The sequence below is a fragment of the Aegilops tauschii genome, chromosome 2 (genome assembly GCF_002575655.3).
Source record: "Aegilops tauschii subsp. strangulata cultivar AL8/78 chromosome 2, Aet v6.0, whole genome shotgun sequence".
Lineage (NCBI taxonomy): Eukaryota > Viridiplantae > Streptophyta > Magnoliopsida > Poales > Poaceae > Aegilops > Aegilops tauschii.
In genome coordinates this window covers 431,447,263-431,470,917 of record NC_053036.3, presented here as the reverse complement: position 1 = coordinate 431,470,917, position 23,655 = coordinate 431,447,263, and the positions used below count along the sequence as shown (strand labels likewise).

Here is a 23,655-nt window from a genome sequence, read left to right as displayed (position 1 = left end):
CCAGCTTGGACCGCATACTCGATCGTCCGTGCCAGATCCATGGCACCCCAGACAAACCAGCCAATCATACCAACAAAGATTGTTGGGTTTTTAAACAGGTCGGCAAGTTAAATGCCGAGAACAAGGAAAAGGGATCGCAAAGCGAGGACGGTGACGAGTAGCCCCGGCAACCGAACACAGGGGGACAAAAGAAGTTTCCCCCTCAGGTCAAAATGGTGAACATGATATATGCTACGCACATCCCCAAGAGGGAGTGCAAGCGCGCGCTCAGGGACGTCTATGCGATAGAGCCAGTCGCCCCAAAATTTAATCCATGGTCGTCATGCCCGATCACTTTTGATCGTCGGGATCATCCGACCAGTATCCGTCATGGCGGTTCAGCCGCACTGGTCCTCGACCCAATCATTGACGGGTTCCACCTGACGCGAGTCCTCATGGACGGTGGCAGCAGCCTCAATCTACTCTATCCGGATACAGTGCGCAAAATGGGCATTAACCCATCACGGATCAAGCCCACAAAGACTACCTTTAAAGGAGTCATACCAGGTGTAGAGGCTCACTGTATGGGCTCAATCACGCTAGAAGTCGTCTTCGGATCTCTGGACAACTTCTGAAGCAAAGAGCTAATCTTCGATATCGTCCCTTTTCGCAGCGGCTATCATGCACTGCTTGGACGAACCGCATTTGCTCGATTCAATGCGATGCCTCACTATGCTTATCTCAAGCTCAGATGCCTGGACCACGCGGCGTCATAACAGTCAATGGAAACACGGAACGCTCCCTCCGCACCGAGGAGCACACCGTCGCCTTAGCAGCGGAAGTACAGAGCGACCTTTTCAAGCAGAACCTCAATTCGGCGGCCGAGCTCCCGGACACTATCAAGAGGGCCCAGACTATTCTGCAGCAGGAAATCTCGGCTCGTCAAGAGCTCGACTAGCAATTTTGCCTCCGTCCCAGTCCCGATCAAGTGGCGGCATTCGCACCGCGCGTATAACTATGCACTCAAAATACCATGGGCGTAGACGGAGGCATAACTAGCTTGTGATCCACAATACGGCTCGACCGCTCCCGGACACACATACTTTCACTGTTTCTTTTCTCCTTTTTAGGTTTCTTTTCCACAGGCCTTCCCTGATGGCTTGATCGCAGGTCCCTTCGAAGGACAAATACACCAAGCCGGCAGTCAGCTTGGACGTAGAGGGGAATCTCCAGGTGGTTTCTTTAACGACCACTCTACCTGTTTTCAGGGCCCACACGCAGCTCTCCCTTGGTTGTGGCATGTTAAATAGCCTGTTGCTTATCGCACTATTTGTTATTAATCAAATTATAATGGAAACAGTTTGCGGCCCAAAATTTAGGGCCACTGCTCATTATCTTTGCTCCTTTTCTGTTTTCCTTTTTCTATTAATAACCTTATCAGATAGCACCCGTACACTATGGTACATTTCAATTCGCCAGGGGCTTCATAGCGCCCCACACTATGGCAACAAAGCCCGAACAGTTTTTACAGTATAGTTCGGCACCCCGAATTTAGCACTATATGCATTGGCTCCGGATCATGTCTTGGGTCAATAGTTGGGTTGCCGGGCTCCTGTGCTTGCTACCTTACGTTCCGCTATATCGGCTAAGGTAGTAAAGGGAGCACTACTGTGATTGTGCCCTGGTTTATCCGAAGGAGCACCTCAGTAGAGAAAGCCGAAAACTGACTGTCATGATGCGGCGAGAGCCGGTCAGCTCTTCGGAGGTTTCAAATCATTAGAGATTTTCTCCGCATTACGCGAGGGATCGGTACTTACCCGATCAGGTGCTTATAGCATTCTAGTTTGGATACTAGGGGCTGCGCCCACATTTTTATTGTCAAACTCCTATGGCTAAGTGAGGGTGCTAAAGACGCATAGTCTGATTGCCAGGTTCGTTGCGCTAAACACCTCCTTCAAGGACCAAACAATTGGATCAAGAGTGTTTAGATTCCATCTCGAACACCCCCGTACTACCTACGTGGGGGCAGAAGCCAATGACTGGCCAACTCTCAGATTTCATACAACACGGCTGAGGTAAATTTTTTAAACATACCAAAAATTATATTACATAACAACTTTGTTTCATCATACAAGGCAGAGACGGCATGAATGTATTCATTCAAAGATAATGTCTTGCGCACATTGCGTCGCCACAATGCGAGACCCTCCAGGACGTCTTCAAAATACCGCTCGGGCGTGTGGTGCTCCTTGCCTTCGGGCGGCCCTTTGGTCACAAGCTTGACGGCGTCCATCTTCGCCCACCAGACCTTGACGCGGGCGAAGGCCATGCGCGCGCCCTCGATGCAGACCGACCGCTTGACGATGTCCAGCCAAGGACAGGCATTCACCAGCCGCTTCACGAGGTCGAAGTAGCTGCTGGGTATAGCTTCGGCAGGCCATAGCCGGATTATTAAATCCTTCATGGCCAGTTCGGCCACCCTATGCAGCTCGACCAGCTGTTTTAGCTGATCGGTGAAGGGCACTGGATGTTCTGGCGCAAGGTATTGCGACCAGAACAGCTTCTCCGCTGAGCTCCCTTCTTCGGCTCGGAAGAACTCCGCAGCGTCTGACACACTGCGCGACAGATCTGCAAATGCCCGTGGAGAACTCCGAATCCGGGTTAGTAAGAAATACTTCTTCTTCACATACTTGCTTTGCATACCAAATGCCTTACCCGCCGTGATCTTCTTGGCCTCCTAGATCTCCTGGAGCGCGCCCTGGGCCTCAACCCGGGCTTCTTCCGTGCTTTGGTGAGCCTTGGCGAGTTCGGTCTCTCGAGCCGAAACATCGCACTCCAAGGCCTCGCATTTCTTCACAGCGTCCTGGAGCTCTTGCTGGACCTCGTTAAGCCTGGCCTTGAGCTTCTTACGGGCGGCTTGCTCCTTGGCAGCTTTCTCCTCGGCTTCGGCCAGGGCCTTTTAAGGGCCTCGACCTCGGTCGTCGCTCCTACACATATTATGACACTACGGTCAATACACATCATTTATTCTTTTCGAATATTTAGCGAGTCATTACATACCTTGCTGATCTTCTAGCTGCTTCTTCGCCTGGCTGAGCTCCGCCTCGGCCCGCTCTAGTCTCTGCTTCAGTCCGCAGACTTCGGCAGTGTTTGAGGTCGCAGCCAGCAACGACGCCTGCTCATTCATATAAGACACACTTAGTTAGTTTCCTGCAAATATGAATTGATCCTCTGTCCGGCCTTGCTTTCCGAACACCGGACAGTGTCTCAGGGGCTACTGTCTATATTGGGATTTTCTCTTTTGCGTCGCTTACCTCAAAACCTGTCAGCAGGCCGCCGCAGGCTTCGGTCAGTCCGCTCTTGACGGACTGAACCCTCTCAATCACCGTACCCATAAGGATACAGTGTTCTTCCACAATGGAAGCGTCTCGTAGTGCTTCCAGAAGATTCTCCGGTGCCCCTGGTTGGACTGAGGTCACCGGTGGGATAGGCACACCTCCTTCTTTCAAAGGAGGCTGCACGTCGGACTCCGGGACCGTATAGGTCTCCGGAACCGTATCCGGATGGGGGCCGAACTGAACATGGCCCCCATCGCCAGTCTCCATGGGGATCTGCTCCCCCATGTGTCCGGCGGTTGAGGTTTCACCCTCTGGCGCCACCCTGACAGCCTCCTGAGACTCCCCCTGGCCTGGGAAGATCCTTCGCGACAGCACCTCGGCGTCGCCCTTGGCCGTGGGAGAGTAAGCGGCCGGCGGTGACTCGCTGGCCATCGCCTTTGAATCCAACGAGCCTCTTGATGAGGATCGCTGGGAGCTATCGTGGGCCGGACTGCAATAACATGATTAACTATATTAATACCATAAAGAGGAGAGGCCGGATATAGGGATGCATCTGGGTTTTTTTATGCTTACGATGCGGCCAGGGGCTTGCTTGGGGGGGGGGGAGGTCGCTCTGGGCTGCTGTCGATGTCCCATGCGGAGTTATCCGCGAGGGGGCCCTTCCCCCTCTTGGGCGCCTCTGCCTCCAGATTTGTGGAGGCCGCCCTCTTCTTCCTCCCCCATCAGGGGTAGAGTTGCTTTCCTCCTCCTCGTCATCATCTTCAGCGGAAGAGGAGTGAGTCTTGTCTTCGGACATCACGTCCGAAGCGCCCTTGCGGCGGGGGCCACCTTGCCCCCCTTGGACTTCTTCTTGGCCTTCTTCTCCGGCGGCTGATAGGGCATCGGGACCAGCATCTTCGCCAGGAGCGGAATGACTGGTTCTTCGGGCAGCGGAGCCGAACATTGAATCCGCTCCACTTTCTCTATCCATACCTAAAAGGATAAATTAGTAAAATTTAGTTACCCTCCTTGGACAAGCAAGTAGAGGGTACGCCTTGAGATATGAAGGACTTACCGCATTGGCGGGATGGGCAAGATCGTGCCCACGGTCCGAGTCTATGGCCGGCGGCTTCTCGTCGCCCTTGAAGAGCAGCTTCCAGGCATCTTCCTGAGTGGTTCCGAAGAGCCTCTCCAAGGTCGGGTGCTTCTCCGGATCGAATTCCCATAAAGGGGAGGTTCGGCTTTGGCAGGGGAGGATCCGGCGAACTAGCATCACCTGGATCACGTCGACGAGCTTGATGTTTTTGTCCACCATGCTTTGGATGCGCGTTTGCAGCGCCATCAGCTCATCCGACGAAGACCAATTTGGGCCCTTCTCCATCCAGGAGGTCAACCACATTGGAGCTCCGGACTTGAATTCGGAAGCTGCGGCCCAGGCGCCGTCGCGGGGCTCTGTGATATAGAACCATAGCTTCTGCCACTCCTTGACAGTCTCCACAAACGTGCCTTTGGGCCATGTGACATTGGCCATCTTGCTCACCATGGCTCCTCCGCACTCCGCGTGTTGGCCATCCACCACCTTCGGCTTCACGTTGAAGATCTTGAGCCACAGGCCAACGTGGGGCTGGATGCGGAGGAAAGCCTCACACACGACAATGAATGCCGAGATGTTGAGGAAAGAGTTCGGGGCTAGATCATGGAAATCTAGCCCATAGTAGAACATAAGTCCGCGGATGAAAGGGTGGAGTGGAAACCCTAACCCACAGACGAAATGAGGGAGGAACACCACCCTCTCGTTGGGCTTCGGTGTAGGGACAACTTGCCCCTTGGCCGGAAGCCGGTGGGCGATCTCTTTCGCCAGATACCCGGCCTCCCTAAGCTCGGCGATGTCCTTCTCCGTAACGGAGGAGGCCATCCACTTGCCTTGCCCTCCAGATCCGGACATGGTTGAGTGCTTGCTCGAGGTGGAAGAAATGGGAACTTGGGAGCTGGAGCTCGAGAATGGAGGGGCAGAGGAAGAAAGAAGGCGTGGGTGAAGAAAGGGAATCCTTATCCCCTTATAAAGGCAATGAATATCGAACGCCTCCCCACTCGCCTTAAAGCTCGCCTATTCCCAAGGGCTGTGCAAACGGCACAGTTGGATTACCCACGCCCGTATTAATGAGAATCCCGCAATAAGGGGACACGATCTCTGCTTTGACAAGACGTGCCAATGGAAACCGCATCTCGAAACGCGGAACGACAGACGAAAACGGTTCGAAATAATGACTGGGCAGACGTGATGTCATCTTGTGAAAAGCTGTCAGCGGATGGGACTCGTGGAATATTATACACTCTACGGTTGTCTGTGTGGTACTTGTGTTGCAGACCCGGACACGTTCGTTGCGTCCGAAGACTATCTTGGAGTATTCAGAAAGAGGAACCCGCCTTGCAATGCCGAAGACAATCTGCGCGCCGGACACCTCGTCATTGAAGCCTGGTTCAGGGGCTACTGAGGGAGTCGTGGACTAAGGGGTCCTCGGGCGTCCGGCCTGTTGGACATGGGCCGGACTGATGGGCTGTGAAGATACAAAGACCGAAGACTCTACCCGTGTCCGGATGGGACTCTCCTTGGCGTGGAAGGCAAGCTTGGTGATCGAATATGAAGATTCCTTTCTCTGTAAACCGACCTTATGTAACCCTGGATCCCTCCGGTGTCTATATAAACCGGAGGGCTAGGTCTGTAGAGGCGAATACTCATAGCCATAGTCATACAGGCTAGAGTTCTAGGGTTTTAGCCATTACGATCTCGTGGTAGATCAACTCTTGTAAGACTCATATTCATCAAGATCAATCAAGCAGGAGGTAGGGTATTACCTCCATAGAGAGGGCCCGAACCTGAGTAAACATTGTGTCCCCTGTCTCCTGTTACCATCGACCTTAGACGCACAGTTCGGGACCCCCTACCCGAGATCCGCCGGTTTTGACACCGACACAGGGATTCTGGCGGGAACGTTTATCCTAGCTCGCGAACACAGGAACTACACCAAACAAGCAAACAATCCAGGCACGACCTGCAAACTGGCATGACACGCCAGGTCAGTACATTGAATGTACTTGCAAGCTCACAATAACCAAAAGCAATCAAGACAGACAACAACACAGGTTAACAAGGATTAACATGATACTATCAGATCAATCTTAGCATGAACAAAATGAACATGATACAGCTAGCATAGTATGAGCATGGCATGAATTTATGAACATGATGATACTAGCATGCAACAGGTTATCATTATCATGCACCAACTTACGCTGCTCGGGTTACCTCGTAACCAACACAGGCATCAACTTACCAACATCGGTATCCACGATACCTCCGTGATCCTCTCATGATCACAACCAATCTCTTTCTCATCCACGAACCGGGGTTATTATTAAGCAAGTTATTATTATTGTTGGCTCATAGTGTGACCGACTACGAACTGGGCCCATATCCACGGGCGCGGCTATCGATAGATTTAACACACACACTCTATAGAGGTAGCACACTTTACCCACACCACAGAACCCATGGCCTCACACTCCCATTCGGGTGGACCAACGGCGTTCCGACAAAACTGATCTACTACCATGACACTCTCCCGGCCACTCCGACCAACTCCCCTTGGGCTAAGTCATGGGTGGCCCCGTGCCTACCAAAGGCATCAATGGCCACCGTCGTGGCAAAACATAAACGGTCCCAAACAGGGACAATGGATCCATACTCAACAATGGGCACACGAGGCTTATGCCGCCCTACCCGGCCAAGGTAGCGCCCGCGCATAACCTTCCCTCGTTGGAGGCACCGGCGAGAGGCATGACAATAGACCGCATTAGGGCCTTCCCATAAAAGTAAATGTGGTTGCACTGGTCAACTCGATTCAGTGGCACCGTGACTCAGCCAACAGTTGTTCAAGTTCATTATTATCCGATTAAACTTGAATGCAATAAGCTGAGCCATAATACAAAAACATGATGCAACTACAATGCATGGTCATGATATCAACATGGGGTGCAACATAATCATCGAGCATAACCACAATGAATCATATATCCGAATGAGCATGGCATACTGACGAGCATGAAAAATACAAGCATAACTCTACCATAAGCATAGCATGACTACTGGCATCATAAATAAACATCATGCATGAACATAACAAGAATACTACCAAGTGAGCATGTAACCATCTAGATGCAACGGAACAAACATAGCAACGGTACTGAATAACAAACTAAGCATGCATCCGAAGAACATCACTGCTACCAGCATGTATTACTACTACCAAACCTGACTTATGAACATGATACTAGCAAGTAGTACAAGATAACAAGATGCATCGGAACATAGCATGAAAGTGAACAATAATCCACGAGCATAACCGAAACAACGACAGTAGTAGCAAACAAACAGACAGATAACGACAAACTTCTATTAAATATTCAAGTTGAAAACCAAGGCTACTGCATGACTATCATGCAAGTGGCTGTTGTGGCTTGTCTGGGGGTGACGGAGACTCCGGGAAGAATCGCGGTGAAGCCACGGAACGAAACGCCGGGCGGTTCTCTGTCAGAAGGGGGCTGATTAGAGGCAAGGGTATAATAGTCATTTTCACAGTGTGAACACCTAGTGAAAATGTTACCAACAGGAAGGTCTTGATGAGACGAAGAAGTGAGCATTGGTTTCACCTCAATCGGAGTTACAGTTGCGGAGAAGTGTGGAAGAAGAAGGACCAATCTGTGAATATTTTCATCACCAACGGATCCCTGAGTGGATAAGGCGGACGCGCAAAATCTAAAATACGCTTACTGAACAGGAAAACGTACTTTGTGCCGAAAGAGGAAGAAAATATGCTTTCCGAAGGAGGAAACTATTATAAGTGAATACGCTTTAGGGAGCGGAAAGCGTACTACAGAGAATGCATGTCCACTTACGCTGAGCTGGCAAGGGGTGGGGGCGATCGGGTCATCTCCTTCCTCTCGCTCCTGTGCTCCCGTGAGCAGAGGAGAGGAAGCAGGGGAGGGGCGGCAAGGGGGCTGGCCTGCTCAGGCCACCCCCGGCCAGGGCGCGGGCACCGGAGGGTGCGTGGCGGCCTACCGCACCCGTCCAGAGGCAGCAGGGGTGCCGGGGAGGGGAGGAGGCGCGGTGAACAGCGGCGCCAGGAGGAGGACAGAGGGGTGGGGGCGGTGGTGATGCTTGGTGCTACGGCCAACTCCGGCGAGGGGAAAGTGGGTGGGCCCAACCGCAGGGATGAGGGGGACTCGATGGACAGGTCAGGGACGCGAGAGGAGGCTTGGTTTGGCCGGGGCAGCTCGACTCCGGCGATGCCCGAGACGGCAATGGCGAAACGAGGAGGGGGCCGAGGACTCCGGTGCTCGAGGAGGAACGAGTAGAGGCCTGGGGGCTGCGGGTAGGGTCGAGGGTCCTTATATAGGCCGTGGGAGGGGTTCGGGCGCGCTTTAGAGAGCTCTAGCTCGATGCCAATGGAGGGACAGAGGAGGGACGCGTCACGGGCACGGCGATGGCGACTAAACCACGGCGATTCCGGATGGGGAATTGATGCAGGAAGATGTAGACGAGCACGGGAGAGCTAGAGGATATGATTTGGACGCGAGAGGCAGAGGGGAGCGGACAAACACAGCGCCGCGGTTTGGCAGAGCGCGAGATTTGGCATGTCCGACCCATGGTCACCGCGTGAGCTGGCTCAAGCGGCACGTTCTGGCCGGACCGACCTTGTCTAGCAGAATGACCTTAGTTCCATGAGTCTAAAGGGGTAACCACTCGGTCCAGGGGCAAATAAGAGACTTGCAGGAGGAGCCAAAACATTTTGGCAGCAAGGTGTTTGGTGCTATTTGTAGAGGATTGGTCGGGAAGATTAGATGGAGATTTTACTGGGGTTTATCACTCACTAGGTTGAGTAAGATGGCAAGGTTTCAGCTCATACCGAGGGGTTTAGCTAGTACTTGTAGTGCAACGTGCCATACTGACCAGACTAGCAAACTTTGGAGTAGCACTCACATACTAGCTCTGATTGAGCTGAAAATTGGCATGGATAGGTTATTTGATCATATGAAGCTGCTGTAAAAGTTTCATGCCATTTGGAAATACCAAAATGGGACTTGCTTCACAATGCTTCATTCTGATCAGAATTTTGGAAAAATAGCACAGGGCAAATGGAATAATGGATTGAGCCAAAACTTGGTGGAGAGAGTTGATATGGATATGATAATGTCCTGGTAAATGTTCAGATTAATTGAAGCAATATAAAATATGGTTGCTTCACAAACTAAAAATCTGACCAGAAACTAAGATTTGGATCTGGGCTCACATAGATGAGTTACATGAGCTCATATTTGGTGGAGAATCATGATTTGATCATATGAAGGACCTTGCAAATTTCAACTCATTTGGATATGCCTAGCTAGTACTTCCTTCACAATCACTTCCCTCGGACAGGAACTTTGAAAAAATGATCTGGAATATTTACAAAGCAAATGAGTTGAATTTTGGCATGGTGCAATTATATGGACAGGAAAAGATGTTCAAAAGGTTTGGGGTCAATCAAACAAAGATAGATGACACTTCCTTCTCAAACCACCACTTAGGGCAGAATCAGAAAAGGAATCTTTGTGAATTATGTTTGATGATGTCAAGGAAGGAATTTGACATATTTGTGGAAGATATGACCCAAAAAAATTATGAGAATTATTTTGGAATTTTGGGAGTGACAGAAAGATGGATTGCTTCACAACCTAGGGTTTAAAGGGTTATTCCTTTAATAGAAAAAGAAATATTTCCAATAAAAAGAATATTGGGTTAGGTCAAGGATGGCAATGACATGAGCTAGGAATGATGATGAGGATAACAAGCCACTATAAAACCAAGGAAGACATGATCTCCCCAAGTTTTGCAACCACATAGCCATAGAAAAGCAATTCAAATCAAGAAATCCAAGAAAATCAAAGGAAAAAGAAAAGGGCAAAATCCAGGGTGTTACACACGATATCCCCGACATTTGGCGCCCACCATGGGGCAAGGTGCACCGTCGTCCAGAAACACGTTCTGGACGGGAACCCTCTTCCTTCTTGGCGAGCGCAGCCAGCCCGGCACGCCCGACGGCGTTTGCGCCGACACGCTGCACGGCGTGAAAGCCGCTTGCGCCGCAAGCTGCCTCGCTGACCTCATTGGCGGGATCCGCCTCTCCGACGAGCCAGCACCCAACGCAGGGGCAGTTAGCTCAGAGAGCTGCCTCGTCGATCTCCTCGGCAAGCTCAACGCCAACGAGCCGGCCTCCGACCTGGAGTCCGTCGGCTCAACCGACCCACCTGTCGACATGGTCATCGACACCGATGCCGCGCCTTCTGACGCCTTCCCTGGTGACGTGATGATCTTCAACGACCCGCTCCCTGTTGCTGACAGCAGCGCCAGCACCAGCACCGTCATGGAGGTGCTTGTCATCAGCCACGACGGAGCCTCTGATGGAGCCGGCCAGGACCCGTTGCAGGCGGCAATGAGGGACCTGTCCGCACCCATTGCGCTTGGCGTCGATGGCGCGGCGCTGGAAGCAAGCCGCATCGCCCTCCTCGACAGCGCCAACAAGCTGGCGACCATGAGACGCCTCACCGAAGCCTACCAGCGCGAGATCGACCGAGCCGTCTGCGGCACGCCGGCTGCTGGCGAACCTAGCCGCGTGGGCACGGTCCGACAACGCGGTGCAACTATTGCCAGCATGTTGGGGGCCGACCGCCCGGTCTACGCCACGCCTATCGAGAACTTGTGCGCCACCCAGGCGGCGGTAGATGAGCTGGACCACCTTGAGGGCAACGAGCGTCGCTGCATGACGGAGCGTGTCCAGCAGCTCATCGACGCGGCCGCTGCGCAACAAGAAGCCGGCCGCCGCGTGGTGGAACCCAGCCTGCAGGCCGAAAACCTTCCCCCTCGCCGAGAGCACGACGCGACCTCCTAGACGCCGACAGGCGGCGCCCGCGCCCGAAGAGATCAAGAGCTGGCTGCTAGCCGCAGCAGCACCCGCATCACCATCGAGCGCGACTCAGACGGCCGCCCACAAGCAGTGGAATGGCGAGATGATCGTCCACCTCCCCCGCGCAGGGAGAGGCGCGCCTCCCCGTCGTCTGTTGAGCATGCGACTCTCGAAGGCCGACTGGACCCCCGTGAAGGAGTCGGAGAAAACAAGGCCCGCCACCGGATCGACCGACTGGCTCGGTCCCTGGCGGTAGAAGAAGAAGATGCAATCGGCCCGCCTTGTTTCGGCCCCCGCATTCGCGACGAGCCCTTCCCCAAAGGGTTCTCGCTCCCTCGAGACACTCCCAAGTACAACGGCTCCGTGAAGCCGAAAGATTGGCTGGTTGATTACTCCACCGCCATCAACATAGCAAATAGCAACAAGCGTGTCGCCGTGAAGTACGTTCCGCTCATGCTCCAGGGCACAGCCTGGACATGGCTGAACAACCTCGAGCCCTACAGCGTCAACAGCTGGCTGGACTTCACCGAAGTCTTCATCCGCAACTTCACCAGCACCTACAAGCGGCCGCCCAAGCCCTGCCAGCTCTCTTTGTGCGTCGAAAGCCCGACCGAGTCCACCCGCGACTAGTTGACGCAATGGGCTGAACTGGAAACTCCTGCGAAGGGGTGCACGAGGTGCAAGCCATAGAGTACTTCACTGCCGGGTGCCGAGAGGGCACCCTACTCAAGCACCGACTCCTCTGCGACGAACCGGCCACACTCAACGAGCTGCTGATCATAGCAGACAAGTAAGCCACTGCCGACTCCTCCATGAAGTCGGAGCTCCGGGTAGACGCGTCCGGGAAGGTGCTTCCTCCAACCCCTCAAACGCCGGCTGGTGATTCCAGTCAGCGCCAGCAGTCGAACGACAACAAGCGCAAGGCCCCGCAGCCAGCTTCTACCAGCCGGCAGGTGGCAACAGTTGAAGACCAGAAGCCGGAGGGCAAGCCCGCCTGGTTGCCCGTCTTCTCCTTCGAGCAGACCCTCGATGCACCCTGCAAGTTCCACAGTGGCGCGAAGCCGTCCAACCACACAACCCGGAAGTGCCATTGGCTCACCCGCATTGCCAAGGGTGAAGGATTGCCCCCTCCGCCTACCGGCTCGCCGGCTCCGCCTCCTCAGCAGCCAGCGGCCCGTCCGGTCGCTGCCATCCAAGATGAATTCCCTGAAGAACACGGAACCTACGTCGTCTTCACCAGCATGGCTGACGCCAAGCACAACCGACGTCAGCAACACCGTGAGGTGAATGCTTTCGCCTCCAAAGCCCCAGAGTTCATGCATTGGTCCGAGAGGCCCATCAGCATGAGCGGAGCTGACCACTCGGAAGTGATGCCTTCTCCGGGTTCTTACGCCATGGTGCTGGATGATACCTTTTCAACGGAGAGGCGAGCTTGTCGTTTCTCCCGAGTTCTGATAGACGGCGGTAGCAGCATCAACATCCTCTACCGCGATACCCTAGAGAAGCTGTGCATCAAAGATAAGCAGCTCCAGCCCAGTCGGACTGTCTTCCATGGCATTGTACCTGGCCTTTCGTGCTCACCAATCGGCAAGATCAAGTTTGATGTCCTCTTCGGAGACAAAGATCACTTCCGCCGTGAGCCAATCTGGTTCGAGGTGGTGGACCTGGAGATCCCCTACCACGCACTCCTGGGCCGGCCAGCTCTGGCCAAGTTCATGGCGGTGCCGCACTATGCCTACCTCAAGATGAAGATGCCGGGTACCAAGGGCATCATCACCATAGCCGGTGACTACAAGAAGTCGGTCGCGTGTGCTACTGCTAGCAGCTAGCTGGCCGAGTCCCTTGTGATTACTGCCGAGAAGCGGCTCCTTGACTGGGTTGTGGCTATGGCCAGCAAGCAGCCGGACCTGTCACCAGACCCTAAGGAGTCGGAAGCCCAGGGCTCCTTCCAGCCGACCAAAGAAACCAAGAAGATACCCTTGGACCCGGATCACCGGAGAGGCACGCTATCGTGGGTACCAACCTCGATAGCAAATAGGAAAGCGAGCTCGTTGATTTCCTCCATGAGAATCGGGACATCTTCACATGGTCTCCCAAGGACATGCCGGGTGTTCCGACGGATTTTGCCGAGCACAAGCTACATGTCAGATCGGATGCAAAACCAGTCAAGCAACCCCTCCGCCGCCTGTCAGACGAGAAATGAAGAATTATTGGTTAAGAGATCACCCGCATGCTGGCAGCCGGTTTCATCATGAAAGTATTTTATCCAGAATGGCTTGCCAACCCAGTCCTTGTACTGAAGAAGAACAACAAGTGGCGCATGTGCATTGACTACACCAGCCTCAACAAAGCCTGCCCCAAGGATCCGTTTGCTCTGCCTCGGATAGATCAAGTGATTGACTCCACAGCCGGATGCGAGCTGCTGTCTTTCATTGATGCCTACTCTGGCTACCACCAGATCAAGCTGAACCCGGCCGATCGGCTGAAGACCACCTTCATCACACCATTCGAAGCCTTCTGCTACCTGACCATGACATTCGGCTTGAGAAATGCTGGTGCCACGTTTCAGCGTTGCATGCAGAAGTGCCTCCTCAAACAACTTGGCAGAAATGCCCACGTCTATGTAGACGATATTGTGGTGAAGACGGAGAAGCACGACACCCTCCTGGAAGATCTCAAGGAGACTTTTGATAATCTGTTTCGTTTTCAAATCAGGCTCAACCCAGAGAAGTGTGTCTTCGGAGTCCCAGCCGGCCAGCTCCTTGGCTTACTTATCTCTGAACGCGGCATCGAGTGCAACCCTATGAAGATCAAGGCCATCGAGCGGATGGAGAGACCTGCCCGACTGCGAGACATCCAGAAGTTCACTGGGTGCTTGGCATCCATCAGCCGCTTCATCAGTCGGCTGGGTGAGAAGGCTCTTCCCCTGTACCAGCTAATGAAGAAAACCACTCACTTCGAGTGGAACGACAAGGCGGACGAGGCCTTCCTCCAGCTCAAGAAGATGCTGACCACGCCGTCTGTCCTGGAGGCTCCGGCTGCTAAGGAGCCCATGCTCCTCTACATCGCCGCCACCAGCCGGGTGGTCAGCACTGTCATTGTGGTAGAGCGCCCAGAAGACGGCAAGGCACAGCAGGTCCAGAGGCCCATGTACTACTTGAGTGAGGTGCTGTCGGCCTCCAAGCAGAATTAACCCCACTACCAGAAGATGTGTTATGGCATGTACTTTGCCGCCAAGAAGCTCAAGCAGTAGTTTCAAGAGCACTACATCACGGTTGTCTGCACCGCCCCGCTTGCTGAGATCATAGGCAATAGAGACGCCTCAGGCCGGGTGGCCAAGTGGGCCATCGAGCTGGCTCCCCACACCATCCTCTACCAGCCTCGCACCGCCATCAAGTCCCAAGCGCTGGCCGACTTCTTCGTCGACTGGGCCAAGACCCAGTACCTGCCGCCAGCGCCAGATTCCAGTCATTGGCGGATGCACTTTGATGGCTCAAAGATGCGGACCGGTTTGGGAGCCGGCATCATCCTCACCTCTCCCAAAGGCGACAAGCTCAGATACACGCTGCAAATTCATTTTGCCACCTCCAACAACGTGGCCGAGTACGAAGCACTCGTCCATGGGCTCTGACTGGCCAAAGAGATTGGCATCCGCCGAGTGCTGTGCTACGGCGACTCGGACTTGGTGGTCCAGCAGTCGTCCGGCGACTGGGACGGCAAGGATGCAAACATGGTGAGTTACCGTTTCCTCGCCCAGCAGATCAGTGGATACTTTGACGGGTGCGAGTTCCTTCACGTGCCACGGGCCGACAACGAGCAAGTGATACGTCTCCAACGTATCTATAATTTTTGATTGTTCCATGCTATTATATTATCTGTTTTGGATGTTTAATGGGCTTTACTAAGCACTTTTATATTATTTTTGGGACTAACCTACTAACCAATGGCCCAGTGCAAATTGCTGTTTTTTTGCCTATTTCAGTGTTTCGCAGAAAAGGAATATCAAACGGAGTCCAAACGGAATGAAACCTTCGGGAGAGTTATGTTTGGAACAAACGTGATCCAGAGGACTTGGAGCGGACGTCAAGAAAGAAGCGAGGAGGCCACAAGGTAGGGAGGCGCGCCTACCCCCCTGGGCGCGCCCCCACCCTCGTGGACCCCTTGCAGCTCCACCGACCTACTTCTTCCTCCTATATATACCCATGTACCCCGAAAACATCCAGGAGCACCACGAAACCCTATTTCCACCGCCGCAACCTTCTGTACCCGTGAGATCCCATCTTGGGGCCTTTTCCGGCGCTCCGTCGGAGGGGGAATCGATCACGAAGGGCTTCTACATCAACACCATAGCCTCTCCGATGATGTGTGAGTAGTTTACCACAGACCTTCGGGTCCATAGTTATTAGCTAGATGGCTTCTTCTCTCTCTTTGGATCTCAATACAAAGTTCTCCTCGATCTTCTTGGAGATCTATTCGATGTAATTCTTTTTGCGGTGTGTTTGTCGAGATCCGATGAATTGTGGGTTTATGATCAAGATTATCTATGAACAATATTTGAATCTTCTCTGAATTCTTTTATGTATGATTGGTTATCTTTGCAAGTCTCTTGGAATTATCAGTTTGGTTTGGCCTACTAGATTGATCTTTCTTGCAATGGGAGAAGTGCTTAGCTTTGGGTTCAATCTTGCGGTGTCCTTTCCTAGTGACAGCTGGGGCAGCAAGGCACGTATTGTATTGTTGCCATCGAGGATAAAAAGATGGGGTTTATATCATATTGCTTGAGTTTATCCCTCTACATCATGTCATCTTGCCTAATGCGTTACTCCATTCTTATGAACTTAATACTCTAGATGCATGCTGGATAGCGGTCGATGTGTGGAGTAATAGTAGTAGATGCAGAATCATTTCAGTCTACTTGTCGCGGACGTGATGCCTATATACATGATCATGCCTAGATATTCTCATAATTATGCACTTTTCTATCAATTGCTCGACAGTAATTTGTTCACCCACCGTAATACTTATGCTATCTTGAGAGAAGCCACTAGTGAAACCTATGGCCCCCGGGTCTATTTTCCATCATATAAGTTTCCAATCTATTTTTGCCTTGCATTCTTTACTTTCAGTTTATATCATAAAAATACCCAAAATATTTATCTTATTATGCGTATCAGATCTCACTTTTGCAAGTGGCCGTGAAGGGATTGACAACCCCTTTATCGCGTTGGTTGCAAGGTTCTTATTTGTTTGTGCAGGTATAAGGCGACTTGTGTGTAACCTCCTACTGGATTGATACCTTGGTTCTCAAAAACTGAGGGAAATACTTACGCTACTTTGCTGCATCACCCTTTCTCTTTAAGGGAAAAACCAACGCAAGCTCAAGAGGTAGCAAGAAGGATTTCTGGCGCCGTTGCCGGGGAGGCTTACGCCAAGTCAAGTCAAGATTTGATCTCCTAGCATCTAGCCATCTCTAGCGCAGTTGCCAAGTCAAGTCAAGACATACGAAGTACCCATCACAACTCTTATCCCTCGCATACATTATTTGGCATTTGCCTCTCATTTTCCTCTCCCCCACTTCACCCTTGCCATTTTATTCGCCCTCTCTTTTGTTCGTCTCTTTTCGCTTGCTTCTTGTGTGCTTTTGTGTTGGATCGTTTGTTACGATGGCTCAAGACAATACTAAATTGTGTGACTTTTCCAATACCAACAATAATGATTTTCTTAGCACTCTGATTGCTCCTCTTACCGATGCTGAATCTTGTGAAATTAATGCTGCTTTGTTGAATCTTGTCATGAAAGATCAATTCTCTGGCCTTCCTAGTGAAGATGCCGCTACACATCTAAACAACTTTGTTGATTTGTGTGATATGCAAAAGAAGAAAGATGTGGATAATGATATTGTTAAATTGAAGCTATTTCCGTTTTCGCTTAGAGATCGTGCTAAAACTTGGTTTTCGTCTTTGCCTAAAAATAGTATTGATTCTTGGAATAAGTGCAAAGATGCTTTTATCTCTAAGTATTTTCCTCCCGCTAAGATCATCTCTCTTAGAAACGATATTATGAATTTTAAGCAACTTGATCATGAACATGTTGCACAATCTTGGGAGAGGATGAAATTAATGATACGTAATTGCCCTACACATGGTTTGAATTTATGGATGATTATACAAAAAATTTATGCCGGATTGAGTTTTGCTTCTAGAAATCTTTTAGATTCAGCCGCGGGAGGCACTTTTATGGAAATCACTTTAGGAGAAGCTACTAAACTCCTAGATAATTTTATGGTTAATTATTCTCAATGGCACACCGAAAGATCCTCTAGTAAAAAGGTTCATGCGATAGAAGAGATTGATGTTTTGAGTGGAAAGATGGATGAACTTATGAAGTTGTTTGCTAATAAGAGTGCTCCTATTGATCCTAATGATATGCCTTTGTCTACTTTGATTGAGAATAATAATGAATCTATGGATGTAAATTTTGTTGGTAGGAACAATTTTGGTAACAACGCTTATAGAGGAAACTTTAATCCTAGGCCGTATCCTAGTAATTCCTCTAATAATTATGGTAATTCCTACAACAACTCTTATGGAAATTTTAATAAGATGCCCTCTGATTTTGAGACTAGTGTTAAAGAATTTATGATTTCTCAAAAGAATTTCAATGCTATGCTTGAAGAAAAATTGCCTAAGATTGATGAATTGGCTAGGAACATGGATAGAATTTCTCTTGATGTTAATTCTTTGAAACTTAGATCTATTCCTCCTAAGCATGATATCAATGAGTCTCTCAAAGCTATGAGAATTTCCATTGATGAGTGCAAAGAAAGAACCGCTAGGATGCGTGCTAAGAAAGATTGCTTTGTAAAAGCATGTTCTTCTAGTTTTCATGATAACAGGGATGAAGATCTAAAAGTAATTGATGTGTCCCCTATTAAATATTTGTTTTGCAATATGAATCTTGATAATGATGGGACTGGATATGAGTCAACTTTAGTTAAAAGGCGTCCCAATGATTCGGAGTTTTTAGATCTTGATGCAAAAATTGGTAAAAGTGGGATTAAAGAGGTCAAAACTTTACATAGCTATGAACCCACTATTTTGGATTTCAAGGAATTTAATTATGATAATTGTTCTTTAATAGATTGTATTTCCTTGTTGCAATCCGTGTTAAATTCTCCTCATGCTTATAGTGAAAATAAAGCTTTTACCAAACATATCGTTGATGCTTTAATGCAATCTTATGAAGAAAAACTTGAATTAGAAGTTTCTATCCCTAGAAAACTTTATGATGAGTGGGAACCTACTATTAAAATTAAAATTAAATATCATGAGTGCTATGCTTTATGTGATTTGGTGCTAGTGTTTCCACGATTCCAAAAACTTTGTGTGATGTGTTCGGTTTCCGTGAATTTGATGATTGTTCTCTAAACTTGCAGCTTGCGGATTCCACCATTAAGAAACCTATCGGAAGAATTAATGATGTTCTTATTGTTGCAAATAGGAATTATGTGCCCGTAGATTTCAGTGTTCTTGATATAGCTTGCAATCGTACATGTCCTATTATTCTTGGTAGACCTTTCCTTAGAACGATCGGTGCAATTATTGATATGAAAGAAGGAAATATTAGATTCCAATTTACGTTAAGGAAAGGCATGGAGCACTTTCCTAGAAATAAAATAAAATTACCTTATGAATCTATTATGAGATCCACTTATGGATTGCATTCCAAACATGACAATACCTAGATCTATTCTTGCCTTTATGACTAGCTAGGGGCATTAAACGATAGCGCTTGTTGGGAGGCAACCCAATTTTATTTTTGTTTATGTTTAGTAATAAATAATTCATCTAGCTTATATTTAGATGTGGTTTTATGTTTTTATTAGTGTTTGTGCCAAGTAGAACCTTTGGGAAGACTTGGGTGAAGTCTTTATGATCTTGCTGTAAAAAACAGAAACTTTAGCGCTCACGAGATTAGCTACAACTTTTTACAGGAGAGTGATATTTAGTTGATTATTTTTGCAGATGATTAATAGAAAAATTCTTCATGTCCAGAATTTTTTTTTGAATTTTTGGAGTTACAGAAGTATACGTTTGATACAGATTACTACAGACTGTTCTGTTTTTGACAGATTCTGTTTTTCGTGTGTTGTTTGCTTATTTTGATGAATCTATGACTAGTATCGGAGGGTATGAACCATAGAGAAGTTGGAATAAAGTAGGTTTAACACCAATATAAATAAAGAATGAGTTCATTACAGTACCTTATGGTGGTGATATGTTTTCTTATACTAACGGAGCTCATAAGATTTTCTGTTGAGTTTTGTGTTGTGAAGTTTTCATGTTTTGGGTAAAGATTTGATGGATTATGGAATAAGGAGTGGAAAGAGACTAAGCTTGGGGATTCCCAAGGCACCCAAGGTAAAATTCAAGGACAACCAAAAGCCTAAGCTTGGGGATGCCCCGGAAGGCATCCCCTCTTTCGTCTTCGTCTATCGGTAACTTTACTTGAGGCTATATTTTTATTCACCACATGATATGTGTTTTGCTTGGAGCGTCTTGTATGATTTGAGTCTTTGCTTTTTAGTTTAACACAATCATCCTTGATGTACACACCTTTTGGGAGAGACACACATGAATCGTAATTTATTAGAATACTCTATGTGCTTCACTTATATCTTTTGAGCTAGATAATTTTGCTCTAGTGCTTCACTTAAATCTTTTTAGAGCACGGTGGTGGTTTTATTTTATAGAAATTATTGATCTCTCATGCTTCACTTATGTTATTTTGAGAGTCTTTTAGAACAGCATGGTAGTTTGCTTTGGCTATAAAATTAGTCCTAATATGATGAGCATCCAAGATGGGTATAATAAAAACTATCATATAAAGTGCATTGAATACTATGAGAAGTTTGATACTTGATAATTGTTTTGGGATATGAAGATGGTGATATTAGAGTCATGCTAGTTGAGTAGTTGTGAATTTGAGAAATACTTGTTCTAAAGTTTGTGATTCCCATAGCATGCACGTATGGTGAACCGTTATGTGATGAAGTCGGAGCATGATTTATTTATTGATTGTCTTCCTTATGAGTGGCGGTCGGGGACGAGCGATGGTCTTTTCCTACCAATCTATCCCCCTAGGAGCATGCGCGTAGTACTTTGTTTCGATAGCTAATAGATTTTTGCAATAAGTATGTGAGTTCTTTATGACTAATGTTGAGTCCATGGATTATACGCACTCTCACCCTTCCACCATTGCTAGCCTCTCTAATACCGCACACCTTTCGCCGGTATCATACACCCACCATATACCTTCCTCAAACCAGCCACCATACCTACCTATTATGGCATTTCCATAGCCATTCCGAGATATATTGCCATGCAACTTACCACCGTTCCGTTGTTATGACACGCTTCATCATTGTCATATTGCTTCACGTGATCATGTAGTTGACATTGTATTTGTGGCAAAGCCACCATTCATAATTCTTTCATACATGTCACTCTTGATTCATTGCATATCCCGGTACACCGCTGGAGGCATTCACATAGAGTCATATTTTGTTCTAAGTATTGAGTTGTAATTTTTGAGTTGTAAGTAAATAAAAGTGTGATGATCATCATTATTAGAGCATTGTCCCAAGTGAGGAAAGGATGATGGAGACTATGATTCCCCTACAAGTCAGGGTGAGACTCAGGACGAAAAAAAAGAAAAGAAAAAAAGAGGCCATAAAAAAGAAGAGAAAGAGGCCCAAATAAAAAAATGAGAGAAAAAGAGAGAAGGGACAATGTTACTATCCTTTTACCACACTTGTGCTTCAAAGTAGCACCATGACCTTCATGATAGAGAGTCTCTTATGTTGTCACTTTCGTATACTAGTGGGAATTTTACATTATAGAACTTGCCTTGTATATTCCAATGATGGGCTTCCTCAAAATGCCCTAGGTCTTCGTGAGCAAGCGAGTTGGATGCACACCCACTTAGTTTCTTTTGTTGAGCTTTCATAGACTTATAGCTCTAGTGCATCCGTTGCATGGCAATCCCTACTCACTCACATTGATATCTATTGATGGGCATCTCCATAGCCCATTGATACGCCTAGTTGATGTGAGACTATCTTCTCCTTTTTGTCTTCTCCACAACCACCATTCTATTCCACATATAGTGCTATGTCCATGGCTCATGCTCATGTATTGCGTGAAGATTGAAAAGGTTTGAGAACATCAAAAGTATGAAACAATTGCTTGGCTTGTCATCGGGGTTGTGCATGATTAAATACTTTGTGTGATGAAGATAGAGCATAGCCAGACTATGTGATTTTGTAGGGATAAGTTTCTTTGGCCATGTTATTTTGAGAAGACATGATTGCTTTGTTAGTATGCTTGACGTATTATTATTTTCATGTCAATATTAAACTTTTGTCTTGAATCTTTCAGATATGAACGTTCATGCTACAATAAAGGAAATTACATTGAGAAATATGCTAGGTAGCATTCCACATCAAAAATTCTATTTTTATCATTTACCTACTCGAGGGCGAGCAGGAATTAAGCTTGGGGATGCTTGATACGTCTCCAACGTATCTATAATTTTTGATTGTTCCGTGCTATTATATTATCTGTTTTGGATGTTTAATGGGCTTTACTAAGCACTTTTATATTATTTTTGGGACTAACCTACTAACCGAAGGCCTAGTGCAAATTGCTGTTTTTTTGCCTATTTCAGTGTTTCGTAGAAAAGGAATATCAAACGGAGTCCAAACGGAATAAAACCTTCGGGAGAGTTATTTTTGGCACAAACGTGATCCAGGGGACTTGGAGTGGACGTCAAGAAAGAAGCGAGGAGGCCACAAGGCAGGGAGGCGCGCCTGCCCCCCTGGGCGTGCCCCCACCCTCATGGTCCCCTCGCAGCTCCACCGACCTACTTCTTCCTCCTATATATACCCATGTACCCCAAAAACATCCAGGAGCACCACGAAACCCTATTTCAATCGCTGCAACCTTCTATACCCGTGAGATCCCATCTTGGGGCCTTTTCCGGCGCTCCGCCGGAGGGGAAATTGATCACGGAGGGCTTCTACATCAACACCATAGCCTCTCCGATGATGTGTGAGTACTTTACCACAGACCTTCGGGTCCATAGTTATTAGCTAGATGGCTTCTTCTCTCTCTTTGGATCTCAATACAAAGTTCTCCTCGATCTTCTTGGAGATCTATTCGATGTAATTCTTTTTGCGGTGTGTTTGTCGAGATCCGATGAATTGTGGGTTTATGATCAAGATTATCTATGAACAATATTTGAATCTTCTCTAAATTCTTTTATGTATGATTGGTTATCTTTGCAAGTCTCTTCGAATTATCAGTTTGGTTTGGCCTACTAGATTGATCTTTCTTGCAATGGGGGAAGTGCTTAGCTTTGGGTTCAATCTTGCGGTGTCCTTTCCCAGTGACAGTAGGGCAGCAAGGCACGTATTGTATTGTTGCCATCGAGGATAAAAAGATGGGGTTTATATCATATTGCTTGAGTTTATCCCTCTACATCATGTCATCTTGCCTAATGCGTTACTCCGTTCTTATGAACTTAATACTCTAGATGCATGCTGGATATCGGTCGATGTGTGGAGTAATAGTAGTAGATGCAGAATCGTTTCGGTCTACTTGTCGCGGACGTGATGCCTATATACATGATCATGCCTAGATATTCTCATAATTATGCACTTTTCTATCAATTGCTCGACAGTAATTTGTTCACCCACCGTAATACTTATGCTATCTTGAGAGAAGCCACTAGTTAAACCTATGGCCCCCGGGTCTATTTTCCATCATATAAGTTTCCAATCTATTTTTGCCTTGCATTCTTTACTTTCAGTTTATATAATAAAAATACCAAAAATATTTATCTTATTATCTCTATCAGATCTCACTTTTTCAAGTGGCCGTGAAGGGATTGACAACCCTTTTATCGCGTTGGTTGCAAAGTTCTTATTTGTTTGTGCAGGTATAAGGCGACTTGTGTGTAACCTCCTACTGGATAGATACCTTGGTTCTAAAAAACTAAGGGAAATACTTACGCTACTTTGCTGCATCACCCTTTCCTCTTCAAGGGAAAAACCAATGCAAGCTCAAGAGGTCGTAGCAAGCTGATGCCCTGGGACGGATCGACTCCACCCGCCAAGCGATACCAGCCGGCGTCTCCCTCCAGTTCCTCCGCAAGCTGTCTATCAAGCCTTCGCCGGAAACAGAGTCCATCTTCGTGCCGACTGTCCCCAGAACAGTCGGATCTGACTCGGGGGCTGGAGCAGTCGGCCCAGGGACTTCGGCAGACAGCTCAGGGACTGCAGCAGTCGCACCCGG

The 23,655-nt window shown here is 48.4% G+C and overlaps 2 protein-coding genes across 2 annotated transcripts; both read right to left on the bottom strand.

Moving 5' to 3' along the window:
* Positions 1-2,029: 2,029 nt before the first annotated feature.
* LOC123497212 (uncharacterized) lies at positions 2,030-3,805 on the bottom strand. Its single transcript, XM_045233541.2, has 3 exons — positions 3,294-3,805; positions 2,695-3,154; positions 2,030-2,607 (listed from the first exon to the last, which is right to left on the bottom strand). The coding sequence occupies exons 1-2, from the start codon at positions 3,747-3,749 to the stop codon at positions 3,032-3,034; spliced, it is 579 nt and encodes a 192-aa protein (XP_045089476.1). The 5' UTR covers positions 3,750-3,805; the 3' UTR covers positions 2,030-2,607; positions 2,695-3,031.
* A 3-nt stretch (positions 3,806-3,808) lies between these two features.
* LOC123497211 (uncharacterized) lies at positions 3,809-8,944 on the bottom strand. Its single transcript, XM_045233540.2, has 4 exons — positions 8,253-8,944; positions 8,007-8,084; positions 4,372-7,884; positions 3,809-4,289 (listed from the first exon to the last, which is right to left on the bottom strand). The coding sequence occupies exons 3-4, from the start codon at positions 5,239-5,241 to the stop codon at positions 4,113-4,115; spliced, it is 1,047 nt and encodes a 348-aa protein (XP_045089475.2). The 5' UTR covers positions 5,242-7,884; positions 8,007-8,084; positions 8,253-8,944; the 3' UTR covers positions 3,809-4,112.
* Between the last annotated feature and the right edge of the window lie 14,711 nt (positions 8,945-23,655).